This window comes from Oryza glaberrima, chromosome 6 (assembly GCF_000147395.1).
Source record: "Oryza glaberrima chromosome 6, OglaRS2, whole genome shotgun sequence".
NCBI lineage: Eukaryota > Viridiplantae > Streptophyta > Magnoliopsida > Poales > Poaceae > Oryza > Oryza glaberrima.
Window position 1 is genome coordinate 4,990,789 of NC_068331.1, and position 21,555 is coordinate 5,012,343.

A 21,555-nucleotide genomic window follows, 5' to 3' on the forward strand; every position below is an offset into this window, starting at 1 on the left:
GTAGAAGACTGCATATATTTTTTTCCCATGCTTTCAATTTTTATTGAGTGTTTCCTAACATGACATTATACGTCTTATCCTAAAAGATGCTTCCTCCGTGCCATAATATAGCAATTTAGAATCGAATGTCACGCTATATATATGGTACAAACGAATTCGGATATGAGGCATATCCATATTTGTTGTACCATATAGTATTATATCTGATTTTAAATTACTATATTACAAGACATAGACTCATGTAACGAGTACAGGACCCCAGAAATGAGTAACGTCCCTGCCCGGCATGACGGCTCACTATCAACCATGCATATGCATGAAATAGTGACTCCCTAGCGGGAGGAGCTAGCTAGTTCTCCACGAACCCACACCACAGATATCGCTGTCGCTGCGATGCTACATATGCGTGCAAAAAATTCCAAAATGGGGGCTTTCGGATTGTTGTCCAAATCGGCATTCAAGTGGGTGATCGATCGAAACATCGTACGAATCATTTCCTTGTTGCTTTCGTCGCGTGTCAAGCTGGCAGCTGCCGCAATTTTGCCGAGTCTACGCGGTCCCGGACACTTCGGACCACAAAAGGACATGCATGCAATGTACACGTCACTGTCCGACGCGGCAGTCAATGCGTCAACCTAGCTAGCTAATTCCGGCGCCCATATTTGTGGCGCATTTATTGCAACAATTAACCTCCCGAGTTCAACGCCCGGCGGCTTAATTAATTGTCCCGACCAAGTATATACTCCCTCTGTCCCACAATATTTCAAACCCTAGGGCCTGTTTAGTTCCCCAAATTTTTTTCCCAAAAACATCACATCGAATCTTTGGACATATATATGAAGCATTAAATATAGATAAAAAGAAAAACTAATTGCACAGTTATGGGGGAAATCGCGAGACAAATCTTTTAAGCCTAATTAGTCCATGATTAGCCATAAGTGCTACAGTAACCCACATGTGCTAATGATGGCTTAATTAGTCTCAAAAGATTCGTCTCGCGGTTTCCAGGCGAGTTCTGAAATTAGTTTTTTCATTCGTGTCCGAAAACTCCTTCCGACATCCGGTCAAATATCCGATGTGACACCCAGAAATTTTCTTTTCCCCAACTAAACACACCCCTAGATTCCCAAGGTGGAACTAAGAAGAAAGACAAAAGACCAAAATACCCTTATTTAATAGAAAAGTTGTATTGATGGATTGGTAGGTGAAGAGTATATAGAGGATAAAATTTCTTGATTTGTGAACCGATGGTAAGTAAGGAGGTAGAAGTTGGTTTATTTTAGGATAAAATTCAAACCTAGAAGTTGATTTATTTTGAGACGGAGGGAGTACGTACGACTCTAATCGATCAATCGACCACTAGAGAGCGTGAGCTCGAGCGAGTTCTGTCGCAGAGCACACCATAGCGTCGGCGCCGGAGGAAAAGAAGAGGAAGTGCGTATAAGGAAGGCTGCGCCTGCGCAAAAGGGGGAGTTAAACTTTTGTTCTACTGTCATCTCCCAATCAAAATATGATTCGGCATTGTAAGCACCAGAAAATGATGGAATACTAAATTTGGCATGGTGCTGGTTGTTAAAATCATTACCTCTCATGCCTTGACGATTGCGGCGAAGGATGACTGATGTTGTCAAGTCTAACGGCTATAGTGGCTAACCGTCTTTCGATACGCTCAATGGAATTGTTTATTTTCAGATTGTCAAGTACTCCTTCCGCCCTTTTCATTGCTTGGTCTATTGTACCATGCTTCAGGCCACTATCTCCTGTCATTGTTAGTGAAACACATAAGAGGAAACAAAAACAAAATTGATTATTCCCTAACAACTACTAGGCACGGGTGGTGGAATATCTAGCAAATGAAAACGTCTTACCAAGCTCTTATGAGGTTCTTACTTACCAAGCAAGGGACGGTACAACCGGTGACTGGTTCATGACACCTTGAAGGATGTGATGTGACGATTGCAAAGATCGAAGCAGTGCTGACTAGAAGTATATATGTGGAGCTTGGAAGGCACAATATATAGTAGCAAAGGAACGCAATTGTGCTAATCAGAAAATGCAAAGTTAAATAATAGTTCAAAGTACTAGTCAATGTGCTGGCCTAGCCTAGACTCAACTCTAGCTCGAGCAAGCACCCGACAACACTAAGGACTAGATATGAACCAATTCACAACTCTGCACTCTCAAAACATACTCAAAGGAATCACTGAATTTTCTCTTCTTTTTTTTTCTTTTTTGGTGTGGCTTTTTTTCTTCTTTTTTTAAGCACCTTTCTGCCTTTTTTTTCTTCTGTCTTTTTTCTTCTTTTTTCTATATTTTTTTCCAACAAGAGCTAACCATTAACCTCGAACAGATAATCAAATGTAAATATGAATATTACAGGGACTCAAATGCAAAGTGCAAAACTAAAATTAGATCACCTCAAAAATAGAATGCTTACCTCAAAAATAGATTTGTGAACCTCATGTGTCGTAGCGTATTTTGCGTCAACACGTATATATGTTTGGATTATATATAATATTTTGATGTAGACAACGTTTTGTTATACTCAGTTTCCCTGCCAGTTTCCAAAACGTTACTTTAATTAGGAGCGAGGAAAACTATGGCTGTGTTTAGATCTAAAATTTGGATCCAAACTTCAGTTCTTTTTCATCATATTAACCTGTCATACATACAACTTTTCAGTCACATCATCTCTAATTTCAACCAAAATCTAAACTTTGCGATGAACTAGACACAGCCAATTATGGTTCCTGTTTATTGACTTGGAAGCAATCAAGCAAATCTGCTTCTATTGACCATTTGACCTCGTAGTTCAAACTAGAGTAGTACTGTAGTAGTAGTAACTGATTAATAAGCTAGCTAATTAAGTTCACAGCGCGAAGTTACCAACCAGTTACTGCTTGATAGATATATATCCCCGATCCGCCAAATATGTCACAACTAACCATTTATACCTGTTTAATTGAAGAACTTGTCAATCTTCTTTTAATTATCAACCATGCATATATTAACAATAATTACTCCGTAACATCAAAGTTCGAACGACTAATAACGAAATAATGAACCACTTGCTTGATGTCCTCCAAATATGTCACACTACCATCTTCTGGCAATTACCTGATCAGTCATCACGTTCCAAATGTTTTTTTTTTCGCCCTCACGTTCCAAATAATGCTACGTACGGAAAACAACACTAATTAATACGAAAGCAAGCTTCCAAAGTTGCACACAAGAAAATTATTTTGTTTTGTTGTTGTCTTTGAGGTCATGCATGATGCAGCAGATCGCATATTAATTTATGCACCAGCAGCTGGGACTGCCATTGTATAAGGGGTAAAAAGAACTCTTCGCTGTATATACTCCTCCTGTTTCATATATATTATAAGTTGTTTGATTGTTTTTAAGTCAAACTTATTCGAGTTCGATTAAGTTTATAGAAAAATATAGTAGTATTTTCAACCCAAAACAAATATATTATTAAAATATATTTAATCTTAGATTTAATAAAACTAGTTTGATATTTTATATGTTTTTAATTTTTGCTATAAATTTAACCAGGAAAAAAGTCAAACGATTTATAATATGGAACGGAGGAAGTATATATGATTTGAAATTTATGGTACTTGAGAAAATATCTATAGGTAATTAGCTTGAAGTAGTTTCTTAAGGATAGTAAATCTACCCATATATAATACTTTGATGCAGATTTGTCATGGAAAAACTGTGACTTTAATCTTTATATATACACTGTATATACTCCTTCTGTTTCATTTATACGATTTAGTTAGGGTGAAATACAGTGTGGAATTAGCTTGGATATTTTTTAAGAAAATCATGAGCTGCAATTAAGAGTCTAACTTTTATCTCAATTTAGCATATATACAAGTTTTTCTAAAGAGATTTCTTATTTGACTCTTTTTGTATTTTTAAAAGTAAACGAACTTAAAATCCGACTCAAATATGGATTTGTATTTTTAAAAGCGAACGAGCTTAAAAACCGACTCAAATACAATAATGTACTAAAATACCGGCAAAAATATTTTTAACTTTTATATTAGTAGAGATAGTAGAGATACGTTGATCTAACAATTTTACCGGACAACCAAGCTGCCGATGCACACCCACCGTAACAGAACTCATCATCATTGGTTTACCGGAGAACCGATGAGGATCGATCATTTAATTATTATACTAGTGCTGGATGTGAATAACCACGTACCACAGATGGGTTTTCACGGTTGTAAATTAAGGCCCTCTTTGTTTAGGTTTATAAGCCAACTTATAAGTCGAAAAGTCTAAGCCAAAACAAACAAGCAGCTTTTTCATTTGGCTTTTTTAAGCCATAAGCCACTCTAACACTATTAAGCCAAAAGCTAGGTTGGAGAAGCTTTTTTTGGCTTATATGAGATAGATGTATGACTTTACCATTAAACTTAGGACATTAAATCCACTAGCTTATAAACCATATAAGCCAATAAGCTGACTTAAAAGTCTAGGCCAATAAGCCTAAGCCTAAACAAAGAGGGCCTAAGAAAACGCACTAAGCCAGCTGCCAGCTAGATGAATCAATCCAATGCTAGCTTCGACCCAGACGGTAAAAAGAAAATAAAATCACACAGAATGAATCATAGATCACATAATCTTTACAAGTCACAAAATCTCTTTTCACAACAAAAGTCTGTACATATGCACTGAATCACAAATCCAATAAAAATAAATCACATAGTCAATCTAAATCCGATAAAAATAAATCACATAGTCAATCAGTGTTCTCAGGATAATTGTATCACCTTGATGTAATTGACTGAGTTCAATAAAAGCTTCCATTATCTAAAAAAATCTATAACAACATCACAAAATGCACTGCAAAGTTGGACAACGTATATCGGGTTTCACTGCTGCTATAGAGAAGTCCTCATGCTCACTGCTGCTATGGAGAAGTCCCCATGCTCACTACCACGAAGCAACCTGTGGTCCACCACCGTCGAGTGCGCCCCTAAGATTATCGTGCAACAATGAATCAGGCCGCCCTTGAGCTCATGGCTAATCTAGCTAGCCACCTAAGAGCTCGTGGCAGTCAAATCTGTGCACCCTTGAGCTGCACCCTGACATGGAGGGTGGGGGAAGGGGGATGCTAAATGCAGGGAAGAGGGGTACCTGGCCCTGAGCCACGCATCATGATGGGAAGAAGCGGGCCTCGTTGAGAGGAGGACATAGCTAGTACTTGACTACATGTTGGAAGAGGGGGCTGCCACTCTTACGGGAGAGGCCGAGGGATCGCTTGGCAAGAGAAGAGTGAGAGAGGAATGGAAGAGAGCGAGAGAGAAGAGAGCTGAGATGACAGGGATTAAAAATTAAACATTGATTCCTACTCATCCTCATCAGAAAACCCGATACCGAACTATTGATATTGTTTTTTACTAGCCTATGAAAACAAGAAAATTATTTAACGATCCCATCACATCAGCGTTGGATTATACTCCTTCTGTCCCAGAAAGCCAATCATTTTAAGGTTGATCCAAAATATTTAACAAGAAGTAAAAGTGATCATATTACCCTCATTTATTGGTTGCATTTATCACTTTATATTGCAAAAAAATTACCGAAGGTAATTAATTAATGACTACTAGTACTGATATCTATCATATGGTACTCCCTCCGTTCCCTAATATAAGGGATTTTGACATTTTGCTTGCACTGTTTGACCATTCGTCTTATTCAAAAAAAAATAGAATTATTATTTATTTTATTTGTGACTTATTTTATTATCCAAAGTACTTTAAACACAACTTCTCGTTTTTTATATTTGCACAAGTTTTTTTTGAATAAGACGAGTGGTCAAACAGTGAAAGCAAAATGTCAAAATCTCTTATATTAGGAGACGGAGGGAGTACTAGTAGTGGCACTATTGTACGAGAAAGAGTAATCATTATCCAAACTCAAATATATTCGAATATTCAATGGAATTGACTAGATGTCTAGCTATTTAAGATGCTAGAACAGTAAATTTAAGGGACATTTTTCTGAACAACAGAACGACCAGCTTTATGAGATGGAGGGAGTATATATATGGAATCGGAATTGATGCCACAGATGGCAATCATTAGTTACAATGTCTGCCCATCTAAGACACGCATGGGTCGAGTGGTGGGAAACCTTATCAACTAATGCCGGTTATTTTTCTAACGGGAACTAAGAGTGTTCGTTTAGTAGGTTCCGTACGTAGAAGTAATTGTTTTCAACCAAAGATAAATCTCTCATTTTGGGAAGAAATATTAACTAGTAATAACAAACTTTAACCATCCAAAAATAAAAAAAGACCTATATATAGCAGTACTTACGGATGATCTAAAGGAGTCTCCCAAGTTTTTGACCAAAATTCAACATTACCGGCCAGCTGGAAAGAAGCAATTGGGCGCATGCAACAAGCCAACAAATCTAAAATTTAGCTGCCACGCTGAAAAGATTTGGTTGTGTCGATCGGTACGTAGTATGCCAAAAAAAGAAAAAGAGAAGTTCAAATTAACGGGCTCGAAAAAGCATTCTCATTTGTGCAAACACGAGCAGAGACGCCAGCATACACGTTGGGCCCACCTGCAGCCTCTCTTCAAAAAATAATGCACTACCAGTACTACTGCAGTAGTACGCGGTAGCTCCTGCGACTCCCCGAACAAACTGCCAGATGTAAGTAATTAAGCGGCCGTACGTACGTACACGTCACCAGCCACTGCCAGCTGGTCAGCAAGCTCCAACGCGTCACACGACACAGTCGACTCCTATAAATTCCCGACGTACGGAGTATACTTTAATTCCCGCCAAAAAACTGGAGCTGTTTAAATTCTCAGGACACCTTAATAATTCCTGGAACAATCTCTCTGCCTTAAATTCATGCAGGCCAACACGACGCAGCCGGCGCCGGAGAAGGAGACGAGGTATAAGGGCGTGCGGCTACGGCAGTGGGGGAAATGGGTGGCGGAGATCCGACTGCCCAACAGCCGCAAGAGGATATGGCTGGGATCCTACGACTCACCGGAGAAGGCGGCGCGGGCGTTCGACGCCGCGTTCATATGTCTCCGCGGCGGTGAGGCCATTGCCGGGCTCAACTTCCCCGAGTCACCGCCGGCCGTCGTCGCCCGCACCACCGACCCGCGGGAGGTGCTCGCCTTCGCGACGTCGCATGCCAACCTGCTGTCGTTGTTGGATGCCGCCATTGCGCAAGAAGAAGAAGCTCATTCTTTCAAAAAAGAAGAAGAAGCTCAGGTGGAGGAGAAGACGGCTGAGGAGTCCTCAGACGTGGTCAGGGCAAATGCGGCGCCACCACCGCCGGTGCAGGTGGCAGGTGGGAGCTTTGACTGGTCACAGCTGCCGCTCTACTCGCCAACGACAACCCCAGCTGCAGAGCATTGGGAGGAAGATAACGTCGAAGGTACTACAAGTGATAACCTTTGGAGCTTCGATTTCTGACCCTCCACTTCATATGTTTATGCCTCAGAACCTCGATTCTTGGATATATATATATATATATATATATATATATATGTGTGTGTGTGTGTGTGTGTGTGTGTGTGTGTGTGTGTTGTTCTCTGTTTATTAACGAGATTTTTTTTTCTAAATCTATCTGTTATACATTATTAGAAAGAATAAGATTAAGCGAAGTACATGAGCATAGTTCAGCTGGTCAGATTCCTTGTGGTTAGACATGCCTACCTGGATTCAAGTTCTAAACTTAACACGTACGGGGTGCTGGCATGTACGGTTATTTATTCTTTCGATGGCAGGCGACATACCCGTCTGTAGCGAGATGTCTGTGGAGACTTCGTCAAATTCAAGATATATCGGTGTAGTTTTTCAGATGCACTCATATGGGTAGCGTGTGCGTGTGTTTTCATATGGGTGAGTGCGCACATGTTTTGAGCGCCTACATGCGTTTGTATTATGTTTCTTAAAAAAATAAAAAGAATAAGGTTAAAACAAAGCTCTTGTGTGTTCAAGTTGGATCCTAAATTAATTGCTCTTATATGTTGACTTCAATTTTTTTTAAAAAAAAACAAAGAACTATACCATTGACTAAAAAGGATATATAGTTTTGACCATTGTATTCTTGGGAAAAGTCGGGTACATTATAATATTATTGTATTCAGTGTTGCTATAGTGTACTACTTTGACCACTTTATTCTTGTTGTAGTACCATACTATTGAAAAGTGTACATAAGATTTTCAAAGCCCTAATCTGTAGGATAATATATATCCTCTTACTCCCTATACAGGTTGCAAATAATTATCATTTTGGACAACGATGCGATATCCAAAAAAATAACTTTACCGGTCAGTATTTTCCATTACAATATATATATATATAGAAATATTAACAAATATACTTTTAAGATTAATATATCCTAAACTTGAAAGAAATACATATGGTCTCCGTGCTTCTAAGGTAAGTATTTTATAGAAGTTATTTATAGACTATATTTTTGAAGCTTTAATATTAGTCTTATAAAAAGATAATTATTTCCAACAGGTAGGGAGTACTATATGGGCAAGTCCAATCATTGTCCATTGACTACTATTTGAAATCATACTAATAGTGAAGTTCAAAACGACGTAATAACTAATGAACCACTTGCTTAATAATGTCAAACACTATAAGGGATACCATCATCTTAATCGGGCGGTAAACCCCATCTCAATCGGGCACGGCGTCCGTCACAGGCTAGAAGTCACAGATGTGAAGAGTTATCTCAATCGGGCAAATGGCCGTCACGGATGAATCTATCTTAATCGGGCCCTAATTAAAGCCCGTCACCGATAGCTTTGACCCAGACGACCAGTCAAACTATAGCCCGTCACGGATGACCTATCTCAATCGGGCCACAACTAGCGCCCGTCACAGATGACCCTTATCTGTGACGGGTATTAACTATGGCCCGTCATAGATGACCTACTCAAAATAAATATAGCCCGTCACAGATGAGTCATCTGTGACGGGCATTAACTATGGCCTGTCATAGATGACCCTCATCTCAATCGGCCCTAAGTTAATGCCCGTCATAGATGAGTATAATCCTTAATGCCCGCCATAGATGACCCTCATCTCAATCGGCCCTAAGTTAATGCCCGTCACAGATGAGTATAATCCTTAATGCCCGTCATAGATGACCCTCATTTCAATCGGCCCTAAGTTAATGCCCGTCACAGATGAGTATAATCCAAAAAAATAAATTTATTTGGCTAGCCTCAGACCTCCTAGGGATGACCCTCATCTCAATCGGCCCTAAGTTAATGCCCGTCACAGATGAGTATAATCCTTAATGCCCGTCATAGAGTCATAGATGACCCTCATCTCAATCGGCCCTAAGTTAATGCCCGTCATAGAGTCATAGATGACCCTCATCTCAATCGGCCCTAAGTTAATGCCCGTCACATATGAGTATAATCCAAGAAAATAAATTTTATTTTTTTTGGCTAGCCTCAGACCTCCTAGGCCAGTCTTTTTTTCACTCATGTGCACCCACTTCCCGGTTGGTCGCCCATCCCAGAATTGCTCCAAAGCCAAGCACGCTTAACATCAAAGTTCTTTGGAGATTGGCTTCCGAAAAAGTAGTTGACCTCCTAGGCCAGTCTTTTTTTCACTCATGTGCACCCACTTCCCGGTTGGTCGCCCATCCCAGAATTGCTCCAAAGCCAAGCACGCTTAACATCAAAGTTCTTTGGAGATTGGCTTCCGAAAAAGTAGTTGTAACCTGTTGGTATGAGTATTCTATTAATCTTATTAAGCCATAGACCAGGATGTTAAATTGGGGTTATTAAATGATTTCAAATGGAAAAGTCACCAAAACCAAAGTTGTAGAACTCATCAAGGTGCAAAATTTTAATTTTGGTCATTTCTCCATATGACTCTATTTAAACAATTTGAAATTTGAAATTCAGAGTTTGAAAAGTTCAAATAGAATTTTAGATCAGTGAACGACTTCAACTGAAAAAGTCATCAACAACAAAGTTGTATAACTCATCAAGATCTATAACTTTTATTTTGGTCATTTTTCTATATAACATTTTTTGAACCGTTTGAATTTGAATTTGAAAATATGACAACTTCAAACAACATTTTCAAATACTAAATGATATCAACTGAAAAAGTCATCAACAACAAAGTTGAATAACTTATCAAGATCTAAAACTTTTATTTTGGTCATTTCTTCATACGACAAAGTAATAGTAGCAATGTTTACAAAATTGACATATCTCTTATCTGGTTTTATAAACTATAACACATATATGTAAAATTTGTGAATAATATTACTAACATTTCATCGGATGAAGAAATAACAAAAATAAAAGTTTTTAGATCTTCATGAGTTATTCAACTTTGTTGTTGATGACTTTTTCAATTGAAATCATTTAGTATTTGAAAATATTGTTTGAAGTTGTCATATTCTTAAATTCAAATTTAAACTGTTAAAAAAATGTTATATAGAAAAATGACTAAACTAAAAGTTGTTCAAACATTTTTTTCATTTGAAATCATTTACTACCCGTAAAATTATTTTGACTCATAAAATAAATTATTATACTACACTTAATTATTTTGCTATAGTTCAACTTACAAATATAAACATTTCGTATGAAAAATGAAAAAAATAGTCATCGGTGACGGGCTTTAGTTAATGCCCGATAGAGATTAAGTATATAGCCCATCACTGATGAGTCATCTGTGACGGGCCTAGTTGTTATCTCAAACGAGCCTCAAGTTGGTGCACGTGTCATCCGTGACGGGCCACAACTTAAGGCCCGTTTGAGATATGAAATGTTATCTCAATCGGGTCTAAAGTTGGTGCCCGTCACAGATGATGGTCATCTGTGATGGGCCGCAACTTTAGGCCCGTTTGAGATATGGAATGTTATCTCAATCGGGTCTAAACTACGGCCCGTAACTGATAGGTGTCATCCGTGACGGGCTTAGGTTTTATGCCCATCTAACATGTCTGTGCGACCATATCTCAATCGGACACTTTTCGGTCCGATTGAGATGACTTCCTTGTGACGGCCCGCTATTTCTAGGTATATTAGAGCCCGTCACATATAGAAGGATCTGTACTAGTGAAAATATGTCACACCATCTAATGTGTAACACGCAAGCACTGCACAATGTTTATTCTTTCCTCTGTGTGGCGTTCCTTTCGTCAGGTACACAAGTTACTTTCACCACGGAGACAGGGCGACTAAGACCCCGTTTGATTTAGTTAGATTACTTTATTATAAAGATAATTAAATATTTAAAAAAACTCACTAAAGTTTTGGCGTTTCTGATTTACTTTTCCCCCACTATACTTTTTATGTTGCTTTCCTTGTTTTTATTTTATTTGTATTTACATGATTTCAATTTTTATTATTCTTTGGTTTCTAGCTACCATGATATATCACCTCACCTCTCCCTTCACATGTCTCTTCAAAAAATGGTAAAAGTATAGCATCCCAGAAATGAGTGGTGTCCCTGGCATGACAGCTCACTGTCAACCGTGCATGCATGAAATAGTGAGCAGTGACTCCTCCACTACTACAGGACAGATTTTTATGGACGCCGCCCCCTTTTGTTTCCACGCCTCCTCCCCGCCCTCCTCCCCTCCTCCCCTTCCCATCGTGCACGCGACGTCCGGTTCGGCGACATGATCTAGGGCAAGGTCAAGTCCCACCCATGGTGGCCCGGCCACGTCTACAGCATCACCCTCACCAGCGACGGGGAGGTTTGCTGGGGCTACCGCAACGGCCTTGTCCTCGTCGCCTTCTTCAGCGCCTCGAGCTACGGCTGGTTCGAGCCGCACGAGCTCAACGGCGACGACAGTGGCGGGCTCGGCCGCGGCGGCGGCGAGCGGGTGGCGGCGGTGAGCGGGGCGGCAGAGAGCAGGCGACGATGCCTCTGCGTGCGCAGCGAGGTGGAGGCGTCGTCTGCCGTTCGTCGTGCACGTCGTCAAGGCGGGGGCGAGCGGGCGGATGCTCCTCCTGGTAGTCATCCTCGTCGTGCACGTTGTCGCTCGGCTCCCTCAACAACGACGACGTCGTCGCATGCGTCGTCAAGGCAACGGCAGCGAGCGAGTGGCGGGCAGGCTCGACCGCGACGACGGTGGCGGGCTCGATGGCGGCCGGGCGCGTGCGGTCCGGCGGGCAGTGGCGATTTTTGCGTTTTTTTAGTTTTTGGTTTTTTTTTCCGTGCGGGTGGTATAATTTGACCGCTCAGAATAATCGATTATCTCGTGTGGTTGGGCCACCCACACGCGAAAATATTCATTTTTCTAGTCACCTGGGTCCAGACGGGAAAACCTCCACACGGAAAAATCAAATTTGACCACACAGAAAAATAGGTTTTGTAGTAGTACTCAGTGGGAGGAATTGTCAATGAACCACACACCACACATATATATATATATATATATATATATATATATATATATATATATATATATATATATATATATATATATATATATATATATATATATATATATATATATACTCCCTCCGTACTTAAAAAAAAGGCAGCCTAGGAGGGGATGTGATCCCTCTTAGTACAACGAATCTGGACAATCCTCCGTCGAGACAAACCACCAGAAATCCTACGACACGCCAAAGAAAAAGGGTCGGTGCCACGTTCATCAGCCTCCGCGCGAGTGACCTCCAAGGTCCAAGCCAAGGGTCGGGCTCAACTTCACCGAGTCGTCGCCATGCCATCTCTAGCCCCCAGCTAGCTAGCAAGCGCCGCTATTAAACCCGGATGATTAGTAGCATTATTTTTCGATGATTGGCTAATTTTTATGGGTGTAATAGCTCTTGATAGTGAAGATGGAAGTGGTATGGTGGAGCCTGGGAGTCCACCCGACCTGCCCAGGAGGCAGCGTCAATCTGCGGGAGGTGTGCACCACGACGGCCTTATGGTACTTGAAATTATGGCAGATCTAAAATAGAGGTTTCACAATATTTGCCAAGTGGGCACTCGAAACTTATATCACTCTTTTCGTCCAAACGCAATCATGCATCAGCTGGTGCGTATACGTGTCTTATTCCATATTATATTGCTATATTTTTAGGATGGAAGAAGTAGCTTTTTCTTATATAATGGAAATGATTTACATACACATAGCCAATGAGTTTTGGTACCTAAAAATCCAGCCATAAGGTGATGGGACAAACCCCCAAGTCCCCAACTTCCTCTAAACAAGTTCGACTAAAGAAAGTTCCAAAATCACATAGAATCTAGCATGCCATTCGGTAGGAGCTACGTCATCCAAAGTGGAACAAAAAACTCTTAGCTACCAATTCTAAGAGTATAGCACTATTGCGCATAGTATCATACTTTTCCTGTGATAGCATCAACGACCAAGAGTAGAGTCTGCTGGAACACATAAAGACAACCTGCATTATATTAGACAATTTTTGTTGTTAAAAACCATATTATTTCCATAATGCTAGATTGGCCAACACAAAACAGTAACCCCAAACAAAATAGCTTTCTAATAGATCTCAACACTCCCCTTAGCCAATCACCAAAATCATTGGCATTACAAGGAGGGAAGATATTAAATGCAAAACAAGATACATCGCCAAGTAAAACGTGTAATGTGGCAGTCAAAAGAAATATGTTAAATAATTAAGCTCTTGTTGTCTTGCGTATTGGAAAACAAGATTGCTTGTCTGCGAAGGAACTAGTTCTTGACCAATTACGGCTTAGTTCAGTACCCTTGTTCCCAACAACTCTCTCTCGTGTTCCGTGCGTACTTTTTTAAACTGCTAAACGGTACGTTTTTATAAAAAGATGCTATACGAAAGTTGCTTAAAAAATCATATTAATCCATCTTTTAAAAAAAATTAACTAATACTTAATTAATCACGTGCTAATGGATCGTTTCATTTTTCGTACGCAGCCTATGTTTTTCCCAACAGTGGGTGCCGAACACAGCCGTAACATGTTGCTGCGATGCATGAGCAAAAATCCAAAATACGGCTTTTGATCGGAGTGTTGACCAGTCAGTGGAAGCTTCTTCTAACGTCATTAATTATCTCTTGCGCTGCTCTCGTCGCGGGCCCAGTTGGCAGCTGCAGAGCTAGTTACGCGGTACGTAGCCTCACCCTCAGTTTCCAATGACACGTCACTGTCCGACGCGGTAGTCCGCGCGTCACCCTACCTCCTATATAAATGCATGCGGCGGCGGCGGCAGTTCAGTTCGAGCTAGATCACTTCTCTGCTCGATCGATCACTCACTACTCAGTACTCACTCACTCGAGATCATGAGCTCACCGATGGAGCCAGTGTCTTTCATGCAGAAGAGCGCGGCGGCGGCGGCGGACGGCGGCAGCGCGGCGCAGGCGGCGGCGGAGAGGAGGAAATACAAGGGCGTGCGGCTGCGTCAGTGGGGGAAGTGGGCGGCGGAGATCCGTCTGCCCAGCAGCCGCGAGAGGATATGGCTGGGATCCTACGACACGCCGGAGAAGGCGGCGCGGGCGTTCGACGCCGCGTTCATCTGCCTCCGCGGCGTCCAAGCCATTGCCGGCCTCAACTTCCCCGAGTCCCCGCCGCCGCCTACCGCCGCCCGCACCGGCGATCTGCGTGAGGTGTATGCCTTCGCTGTGTCGCATGCCAACCGGCCGTCGGCCGAAGCGGCGCCGGCCGACATTGTTGTTCCAGCTCAGGTCGCGACCGAGGAGTCCGACGGCGTGGTGAGGGGAAATGCGGCGCCGCCGCCGGTGCAGGTGGCGGCTGGGAGCTTGGACTGGTCGCAGTTCATGGCGAACCCACCACCTATGTACTCACCGACGGCGACAGCTGGAAGCCAGGCGATGTGGCCGGTGACAGCACCGGCAGCAGAAGCCGACGGTGAGGATGACGAATTAGCTACTACATGTCGTTGGAGCTTCGATGCCTAGCTGAAATCGATATATAGATTAATTTCTTGCATGCATGCATTTCTGCAGCTGCTCGAATTTTGGAGAGATAACAATCATCAGCTCATGTGAGAGAGATGCTTTTGTTTTTGTTTTGTTTTTCTTTTTGAAGAGAGAGATGGCTCTTGTATGTATGTGTTTGTACATGCATGCTTCGGGCATCTACGGCCAGAGAGTGTTTTTTTTTTCCGATGTCCACTTATTTTCCACTTAGGTGGATGTCCGAGTGAGGAAGCACTATATTGAAAACCATCAGAAGTCGAATCACGGTGTTTATGGATATATATACGTTATCTAAAAAGCTCAAAAAAAATACTAGTAATTAAGAGCCAATGTGCAGGTACCAAATCCCCTTGTCTTGCAAATAACACACGCATGAGAAGTATCGAAAAGTTTAGGGTACGTTCGGTTCATGGCTAACATATAATAGAATATATAATAGAATATGACTAACATATAATAGAATATTGCTATCCATAGTAGAGATAAGGATGAGTCCACATTACACCCTCTCAACTTTTGTCTTTGTCTAGAACATACCCCAAACTACAAAACCGAATAAATAACACTCACCAACTATTAATATCGGACGCTTTACCCCCCCTTAAACAAACCGGGGCAGGTTTTTGCCTACATGGCAGGACGGTCAGCAAAAAAATATGAAAAATAGTGGGACCCACTTGTCAGCACAACTCATCTTCTTCCATAGCTTTCTTTCTCAATGCAAGTTGCCTATCAAATACACCCACCAGTCGCTGCCACCACTAGGCTCCCCAAGCCCCTAAAGGATGCCTTCGTCAATCAACCTCATCTACCAAAGCCCGTCGCCGACACCTCATAACTCTGTTTGGGAGCTCACCGCTCCTTGAGATCCAAGCAGCATGCTTCTGCAGAGTCAGCGTAGGCAAGGTTGAGCTCTAGCGCTGCAATAAGCCCCTCCACCGAGCTTCATGTCCCCAAGTGTCGTTGTCTCGACGAGCTCCTCCATTAATTGTTGCCATCTCATCGAGCCCCTACGTCACCTTCGCTTAGTTGTTGACCCTGGATCCGATCTGCCTCATGTACAACTCCTTCATTACCACCACCTTGTGAGCTCAGCATCCACCTCCACCTCCACGAGGCAGCCCTTGCGCCTCCACATCATCGGTGGCGATATGAGTGAATAGCGGGGGTGCATCCTCCTCTATGTGTCTGTGAGGATGACGAGGTTAGGGTCGAGATCTACCTCCTCATCGCCTCCCAAAGCACCTCTTCCTTGCTCAGACCGGCTAGCAAGCTCGAGCTCTGTCTCCACCCCGCCTCAAGCTACAGCTCTGCCACTGCCTCTGTCAAACGTGCTCCCCGACCTTACTGTCCTTGGTCTTGGAGACGGGTCCCATAAGCGGGAGGAGCAGTGGTGCTCGAGGAGGTGTCAGCGCGGGGAAGGAAGCACTGCATAGAGTCCCTACGGTGTCTGGCCTTTCCCAGCATCATCGTTGTTCAGGTCCCTTTCTCGTGAGGATTCTTCAGGCAGCGAGCTGGCGACCCTCGAGGGAAGCTGGCAGTGCTCCATAGCAAGGATTCCGACAACGCCGAGCTGGCGACCCTTGGGGAGGAGCTCGGCGCGCGGTGGCACTCCACAACACAGGGAGGACTCGGTGGAGTCGGGGCTATGCATCACCGTCGCAAAGAGGGGAGGGAGTGTAAAGATCGAGACAGGAGGGCAGGAAGAGGAAAAAACTTTGACTAACATATTGGGCCCACAGTTTTTTAATATTTTTTTTGCTAATCAGACTGTCATGTCAGTTGCCACGTAGGTCAAAACCGCCTGATCTGAAACAAGGGAGTAAATTGAGCGATTTTAATAGTTGAAGGGTGTTAAATACTCACTTTTAGAGTTTGAGGGGCTCGGCGCGTAGTGGCACTCCACAGCACAGGGAGGTCTCGGTGGCGTCGGGGCTATGCATCACCGTCGCAAAGAGGGGGGGGGAGGAGAGTAAAGATCGAGACAGGAGGGCAGGAAGAGGAAAAAACTTTGACTGACATATTGAGCCCACGGTTTTTTAATATTTTTTCCCTAATCAGACTGCCATGTCAGTTGCCACGTAGGTCAAAACCGCCTGATCTGAAACAAGGGAGTAAATTGAACGATTTTGATAGTTGAAGGGTGTTAAATACTCAGTTTTAGAGTTTGAGGGTGAAATTTTGACGAAGGTAAGAATTAAGGTGTGTAAAATGGACTTATCCCAAAGGGCTACGGTGATCTTACTTTTTGTTTAGTTGGGTGGAAATGGTCATCCAATTTTATGTTTGGTTAAATGGATGAGAATGCATGGAACAATAACTATTAATTAATTAATTAATTAATTAATTAATTAATTAATAATAATAATAATAAGTTAATAACTATTAATCTTGGTATATTCTATACTAATTAACAACAAAAATAGATTAATTATAACTAACAAACACTAACCTTAACAGGTTAATTATTAATTAACAATCTAATGTGTTAATTAATTACTAATTATTGTGATTAATAAAGGTGGATATTCTCTTTCGTTCTTTTTCTAGAAAGAAAATCTTATTAGTTGTCTGTGTCAATATGCTGCAGAAAATTATTACTACTCGGTACTACTCCCTCTGTCTCATAATATAAGGGATTTTGAGTTTTTCCTTGCACTGTGTGACCACTCGTCTTATTAAAAAAATTTGTGCAAATATAAAAAATGAAAAGTTATGCTTAAAGTACTTTGGATAATAAAGTAAGTCAAAAAAGAATAAATAATAATTTTATTAATAAAACGAGTAGTCAAACAGTACAAACAAAAAATCAAAATCTCTTATATTATGCGACGACGGAGGGAGTAGAAGATCTCTAATGTGGTCCTTGTAGGATGCGAGCCTGTGGTACGAGACTACACGATCCCTTGCAATTATAGCCGATTTTTGGTCGCAGCCGCCGCCTGGATGCCGATGAGAGAGACCTTCGCCGGAACAAGGATAGGCACGCGGCTGCATGCATGCGGCCAGCCAAGTATCCCTCTGCTTGATTCTGGAGATAATCTGATACGCGGTCAAACAACAGTTGCTTATCGATGTTGGTTTGCTTAATGAAATTAATTTCGACCTTACATAAAAAAAGAAAAAAACAAACCACTCATAGTATCGATGGTGGTTTGCTGTATTAAGTTGCATGCACCAGCCAGTTGCACCTAAAAGCCTAAACTGATAGGGAAAGGCGGGCAATTCACTTTATACACTCCAACAACCTGAACGATTCGCTACAGCATCAGAGTGATATGATTTAAACAAATGTAGCCAAAGACATAAAGGAGTTTTGGAGAAAATGGAGATAGCACACACTCCCTCCGTTTCACAATATAAGTCATTCTAGCATTTCTCACATTCATATTGATATTAATGAATCTAGACATTCATTAACATCAATATGAATGTGGAAAATGATAGAATGACTTACATTGTGAAACGGAGGAAGTAGCAGATAAATGGGGCTAAGAACAGAGAATTAGGTTAATATTAGAGGGTGATTACTGAATAGGATACAATTGGGAGAAGACAGAAGCAGGAGACACTGAAGAAGAAAGGACTGATGCTACCTGGAGAAACTGCAAGGCATGTCAGCAATCACAATATTTCATAAAAAGAGTCAAAACTATGTAACCAAACAACCAGTTTGATACAGTGATGATATATGCAAGGTTCAGGCCTCATGATTTCTGCATTGCGAGTCCTGAACAGATCTCAGATCAAGCAGTAAACATCAGTACTGAATCAGTAGCTTGGTACATAAAGTTCATCACGAAGAGCAAGCTACTTGGAGTGATGGTTTCAGGCTCAGTCTGAAGGCACAAGGTAGTTGATGAAAGCTTCGGCTTTAGGAGCAAGTGTCTTCATGGTCTCCCGTGTTGCCATTTCGTTGTCCTCAAACTGGAATGCTGGAGCACAGGTTACACCGACGAAAGAGTAGTGAAGTTCAGGGTCTCTTCCTGGCGTTTTGACAAATACACTTCCATCTTCGGTGAAGGACTCGATGTCGCAGGTCAAGAAGGCGCCAAACCAAACATTTGGAGGGACTGTGTATTGTGGCCTTTGGCCATGCCGTAGATCAGGTCCAACGACTGTCATCTTGATCTGTCCATCGTCATGGACCTCAAATACCTGAAAACATTGGGCTAGTCAGGAAGTTACTGAAGAGCGCAAGCCATTTGATATTTATGCTAATTTGCAGACCGTGAGAGGTTCCCCCATGTAGTAGTGCCAGGTCTCAGCACAAGGGATGCGGTGCAACTTAGCAATCTCTCCAGCAGGCAGCAGGAAATAGATGGCACTGCTCACAGAACGGTCTACCTTATCTAGAAGGAATAAAACATAATAACAAATTAGTGAAAACGCTATTGCAATAATGTGCTATTTCAAGTATAAATCTATAGTAACTCACACATATTGAAATTAGTGTTTGCATTATGTGATACTCTAAAAGGGTAAGCAGACTATGGTTAACTAGGTTAGTTTACAGCAGATGAAATGAGCATGCTCTAAGAATAGTCAAAGCTTTTGCCTGAACTTAAAAAATCAATATAAGAAAGAGTATATTGTCATGTGTGAGGGTGTCGCTTTGTCAGCTACTCAGCCTCTCTGGTGGTGTGTGTTACAGGAACTGAAGGTGGTCATGCTCATCATCAGTGTGCTAAATTGTAGTGTGCCAAACAAGTTAAAGAAGAACTAGCGCCCAGCTTAACCGTCAAAAAAAAAAAAACTAGCACCTAGCTTCCCGCTATTGCTAGGCACAGCTAGTAAGAGAGCCTTGCGTACAACATTAATGGACCAACTTGTACCAATTTAAGTTGTGCTAAGTTGCTAGTTGAGTCCATGATCACATTGTGCCTCATTAATACAAAACAACAAAATCATGATGTAGCAGTAATGACCAATCAATTTCATGTTAGTAATACTTCCGAACAAGTATTCTCTTATGCAAAACATTTCAGCATGGCTGTGACACCTCTGCCCTTCTGAATCTCCTTCGATGTAGGAACCAGGTCTTCACAAAGAAACTGCAGCAGTAAAAAAGCTCAAGAAATGATCCTCTCGTCGCAAGTTTATCGATGGACAGTCAGTAGAGATGTCCAGAGTACAGCATGATTCAGAACATCGCTATAAGTTCAGAAACAAACAGTAATGTTTGGAGTACTAATGTTTGGCCCTTTTTTTAAAATTAATCATGCATTTTTTTAATCAGAAATTAAATCATCTAGTCTAAACGCTACAAAACCTGAACAATATTTTTGTAGTCATCCAGTGTAGACATCATACACAGAGTTCATATCTTGTTCATGTTGTTCTTACTACTTTCTCCGTTTCACAATGTAAGTCATTCTAGCATTTCCCACATTCATATTTATGTGCTAGAATGACTTACATTGTGAAACAGAGGGAGTATTATTGTACTAATACACCGAATGGGCCTTATAAAGCCAAGTACCCCTGAATTTTGCTAAAATACGCACTCTATTACATTATTTAGCAACATTCCAGGCAAGAAAACAACCAGGAATAGCAAGTTGTGCATCTTGAATAGTTTGGGGGAACTCAAAACCTACAATTTTGTCTTCAGTAGATTATCATTAGTTCTTTGTCTCCGAAAATGGATCATAACGCACAACACCACTAAGAAGATCTTAATGAGCAAATGCACTCACGCTGCTGTTTCCTGGAATAAATCGAACTAAACACCGAGGACAAGAATTCACAGTTATTTGTCAGTGGAAATGATATCTAATTGAAGAAATCACTACTCCACCAACGCGACATCATCAATAAACCAGGGGAAAAAAAACTTGAAGCTGCAGTAGTGGAAGAACCAAAAGCTTACAGCGTGGAGGGAGCGCGGACTTGGGGAGGGAGATGGAGGGGTCGCGGAAGGTCTCCAGGTAGAAGCCGCCGTCGGGGTGGCGCTGCAGATCCAGCATGGCGACGATCTCCGCCGCCGTCTTCTTCTCGACGCTCGTGAGCGCCATGGATTCTTCTCTCCTCTGCTCCGCCTTCTGTCCGAGGCTTCCAGCCGCTTCTAGATTCTTCGAATCAGGTGTTTCCCTTCTCCAGCTGGGTTCATCTCGACCGTCGATCACCAAATATGGCCTTGTTTAGTTCCCAAAATAAATTTTTTCACGCTGTCACATAGAATACTATATTTGGACATATGTATAAAGTATTAAATGTAGGAAAAAACAATTGCACAAATTTAAATTACGAGACGAATTTTTTAAACCTAATTGCGCCATGATTTGATAACGTGGTGCTACATTAAAAATTTACTAATGACATATTAATTAGTCTTAATAAATTCATCTCGCAGTTTTCTGGCAAAATCTATAATTTATTATGTTATTAGACTATATTTAATACTTCAAATGTGTATTTGTATATCCGATGTGACGACAAAACATTTCGCCAACTAAACCGAAGATCTTGTTTCTGTAAGTGGTACTCGTGCTTTTATCCTTTGCTAACTGCACAAAGGGTCTCATCGGTTGCTCTGAACTGATTATAAGCCATGACAGTTTATTAGCGGCTAAAAAAGTTGAAAATATCTTAAAATCTAGTTTTAAATTTTAAATT

General features: G+C 41.5%; 2 protein-coding genes across 2 annotated transcripts; one reads left to right on the plus strand and one right to left on the minus strand.

The window, feature by feature from the left end:
* Positions 1–6,888: 6,888 nt before the first annotated feature.
* On the plus strand, positions 6,889–14,916 carry LOC127776309 (uncharacterized). Its single transcript, XM_052302665.1, has 3 exons — positions 6,889–7,426; positions 12,823–12,929; positions 14,356–14,916. The coding sequence occupies exons 1-3, from the start codon at positions 6,889–6,891 to the stop codon at positions 14,914–14,916; spliced, it is 1,206 nt and encodes a 401-aa protein (XP_052158625.1).
* A 3,545-nt stretch (positions 14,917–18,461) lies between these two features.
* Positions 18,462–21,027, minus strand: LOC127776783 (uncharacterized). Its single transcript, XM_052303329.1, has 3 exons — positions 20,810–21,027; positions 19,168–19,289; positions 18,462–19,095 (listed from the first exon to the last, which is right to left on the minus strand). The coding sequence occupies exons 1-3, from the start codon at positions 20,952–20,954 to the stop codon at positions 18,772–18,774; spliced, it is 591 nt and encodes a 196-aa protein (XP_052159289.1). The 5' UTR covers positions 20,955–21,027; the 3' UTR covers positions 18,462–18,771.
* Positions 21,028–21,555: the final 528 nt, after the last annotated feature.

Excerpts from the sequence above, each read along its gene's own strand:
- LOC127776309 (XM_052302665.1), top strand. The coding sequence starts at position 6,889 with ATGCAGGCCAACACGACGCAGCCGGCGCCGGAGAAGGAGACGAGGTAT. Across the intron at positions 7,427-12,822 it reads GGAGGAAGATAACGTCGAAG|CTCTTGATAGTGAAGATGGA; the intron begins GTACTACAAGTG and ends TGGGTGTAATAG. Across the intron at positions 12,930-14,355 it reads TGCACCACGACGGCCTTATG|CAGGCGGCGGCGGAGAGGAG; the intron begins GTACTTGAAATT and ends GGCAGCGCGGCG.
- LOC127776783 (XM_052303329.1), bottom strand. The coding sequence starts at position 20,954 with ATGGCGCTCACGAGCGTCGAGAAGAAGACGGCGGCGGAGATCGTCGCC. Across the intron at positions 19,290-20,809 it reads GTCCGCGCTCCCTCCACGCT|ATAAGGTAGACCGTTCTGTG; the intron begins GTAAGCTTTTGG and ends TATTCCTTCTAG. Across the intron at positions 19,096-19,167 it reads ACATGGGGGAACCTCTCACG|GTATTTGAGGTCCATGACGA; the intron begins GTCTGCAAATTA and ends CAATGTTTTCAG.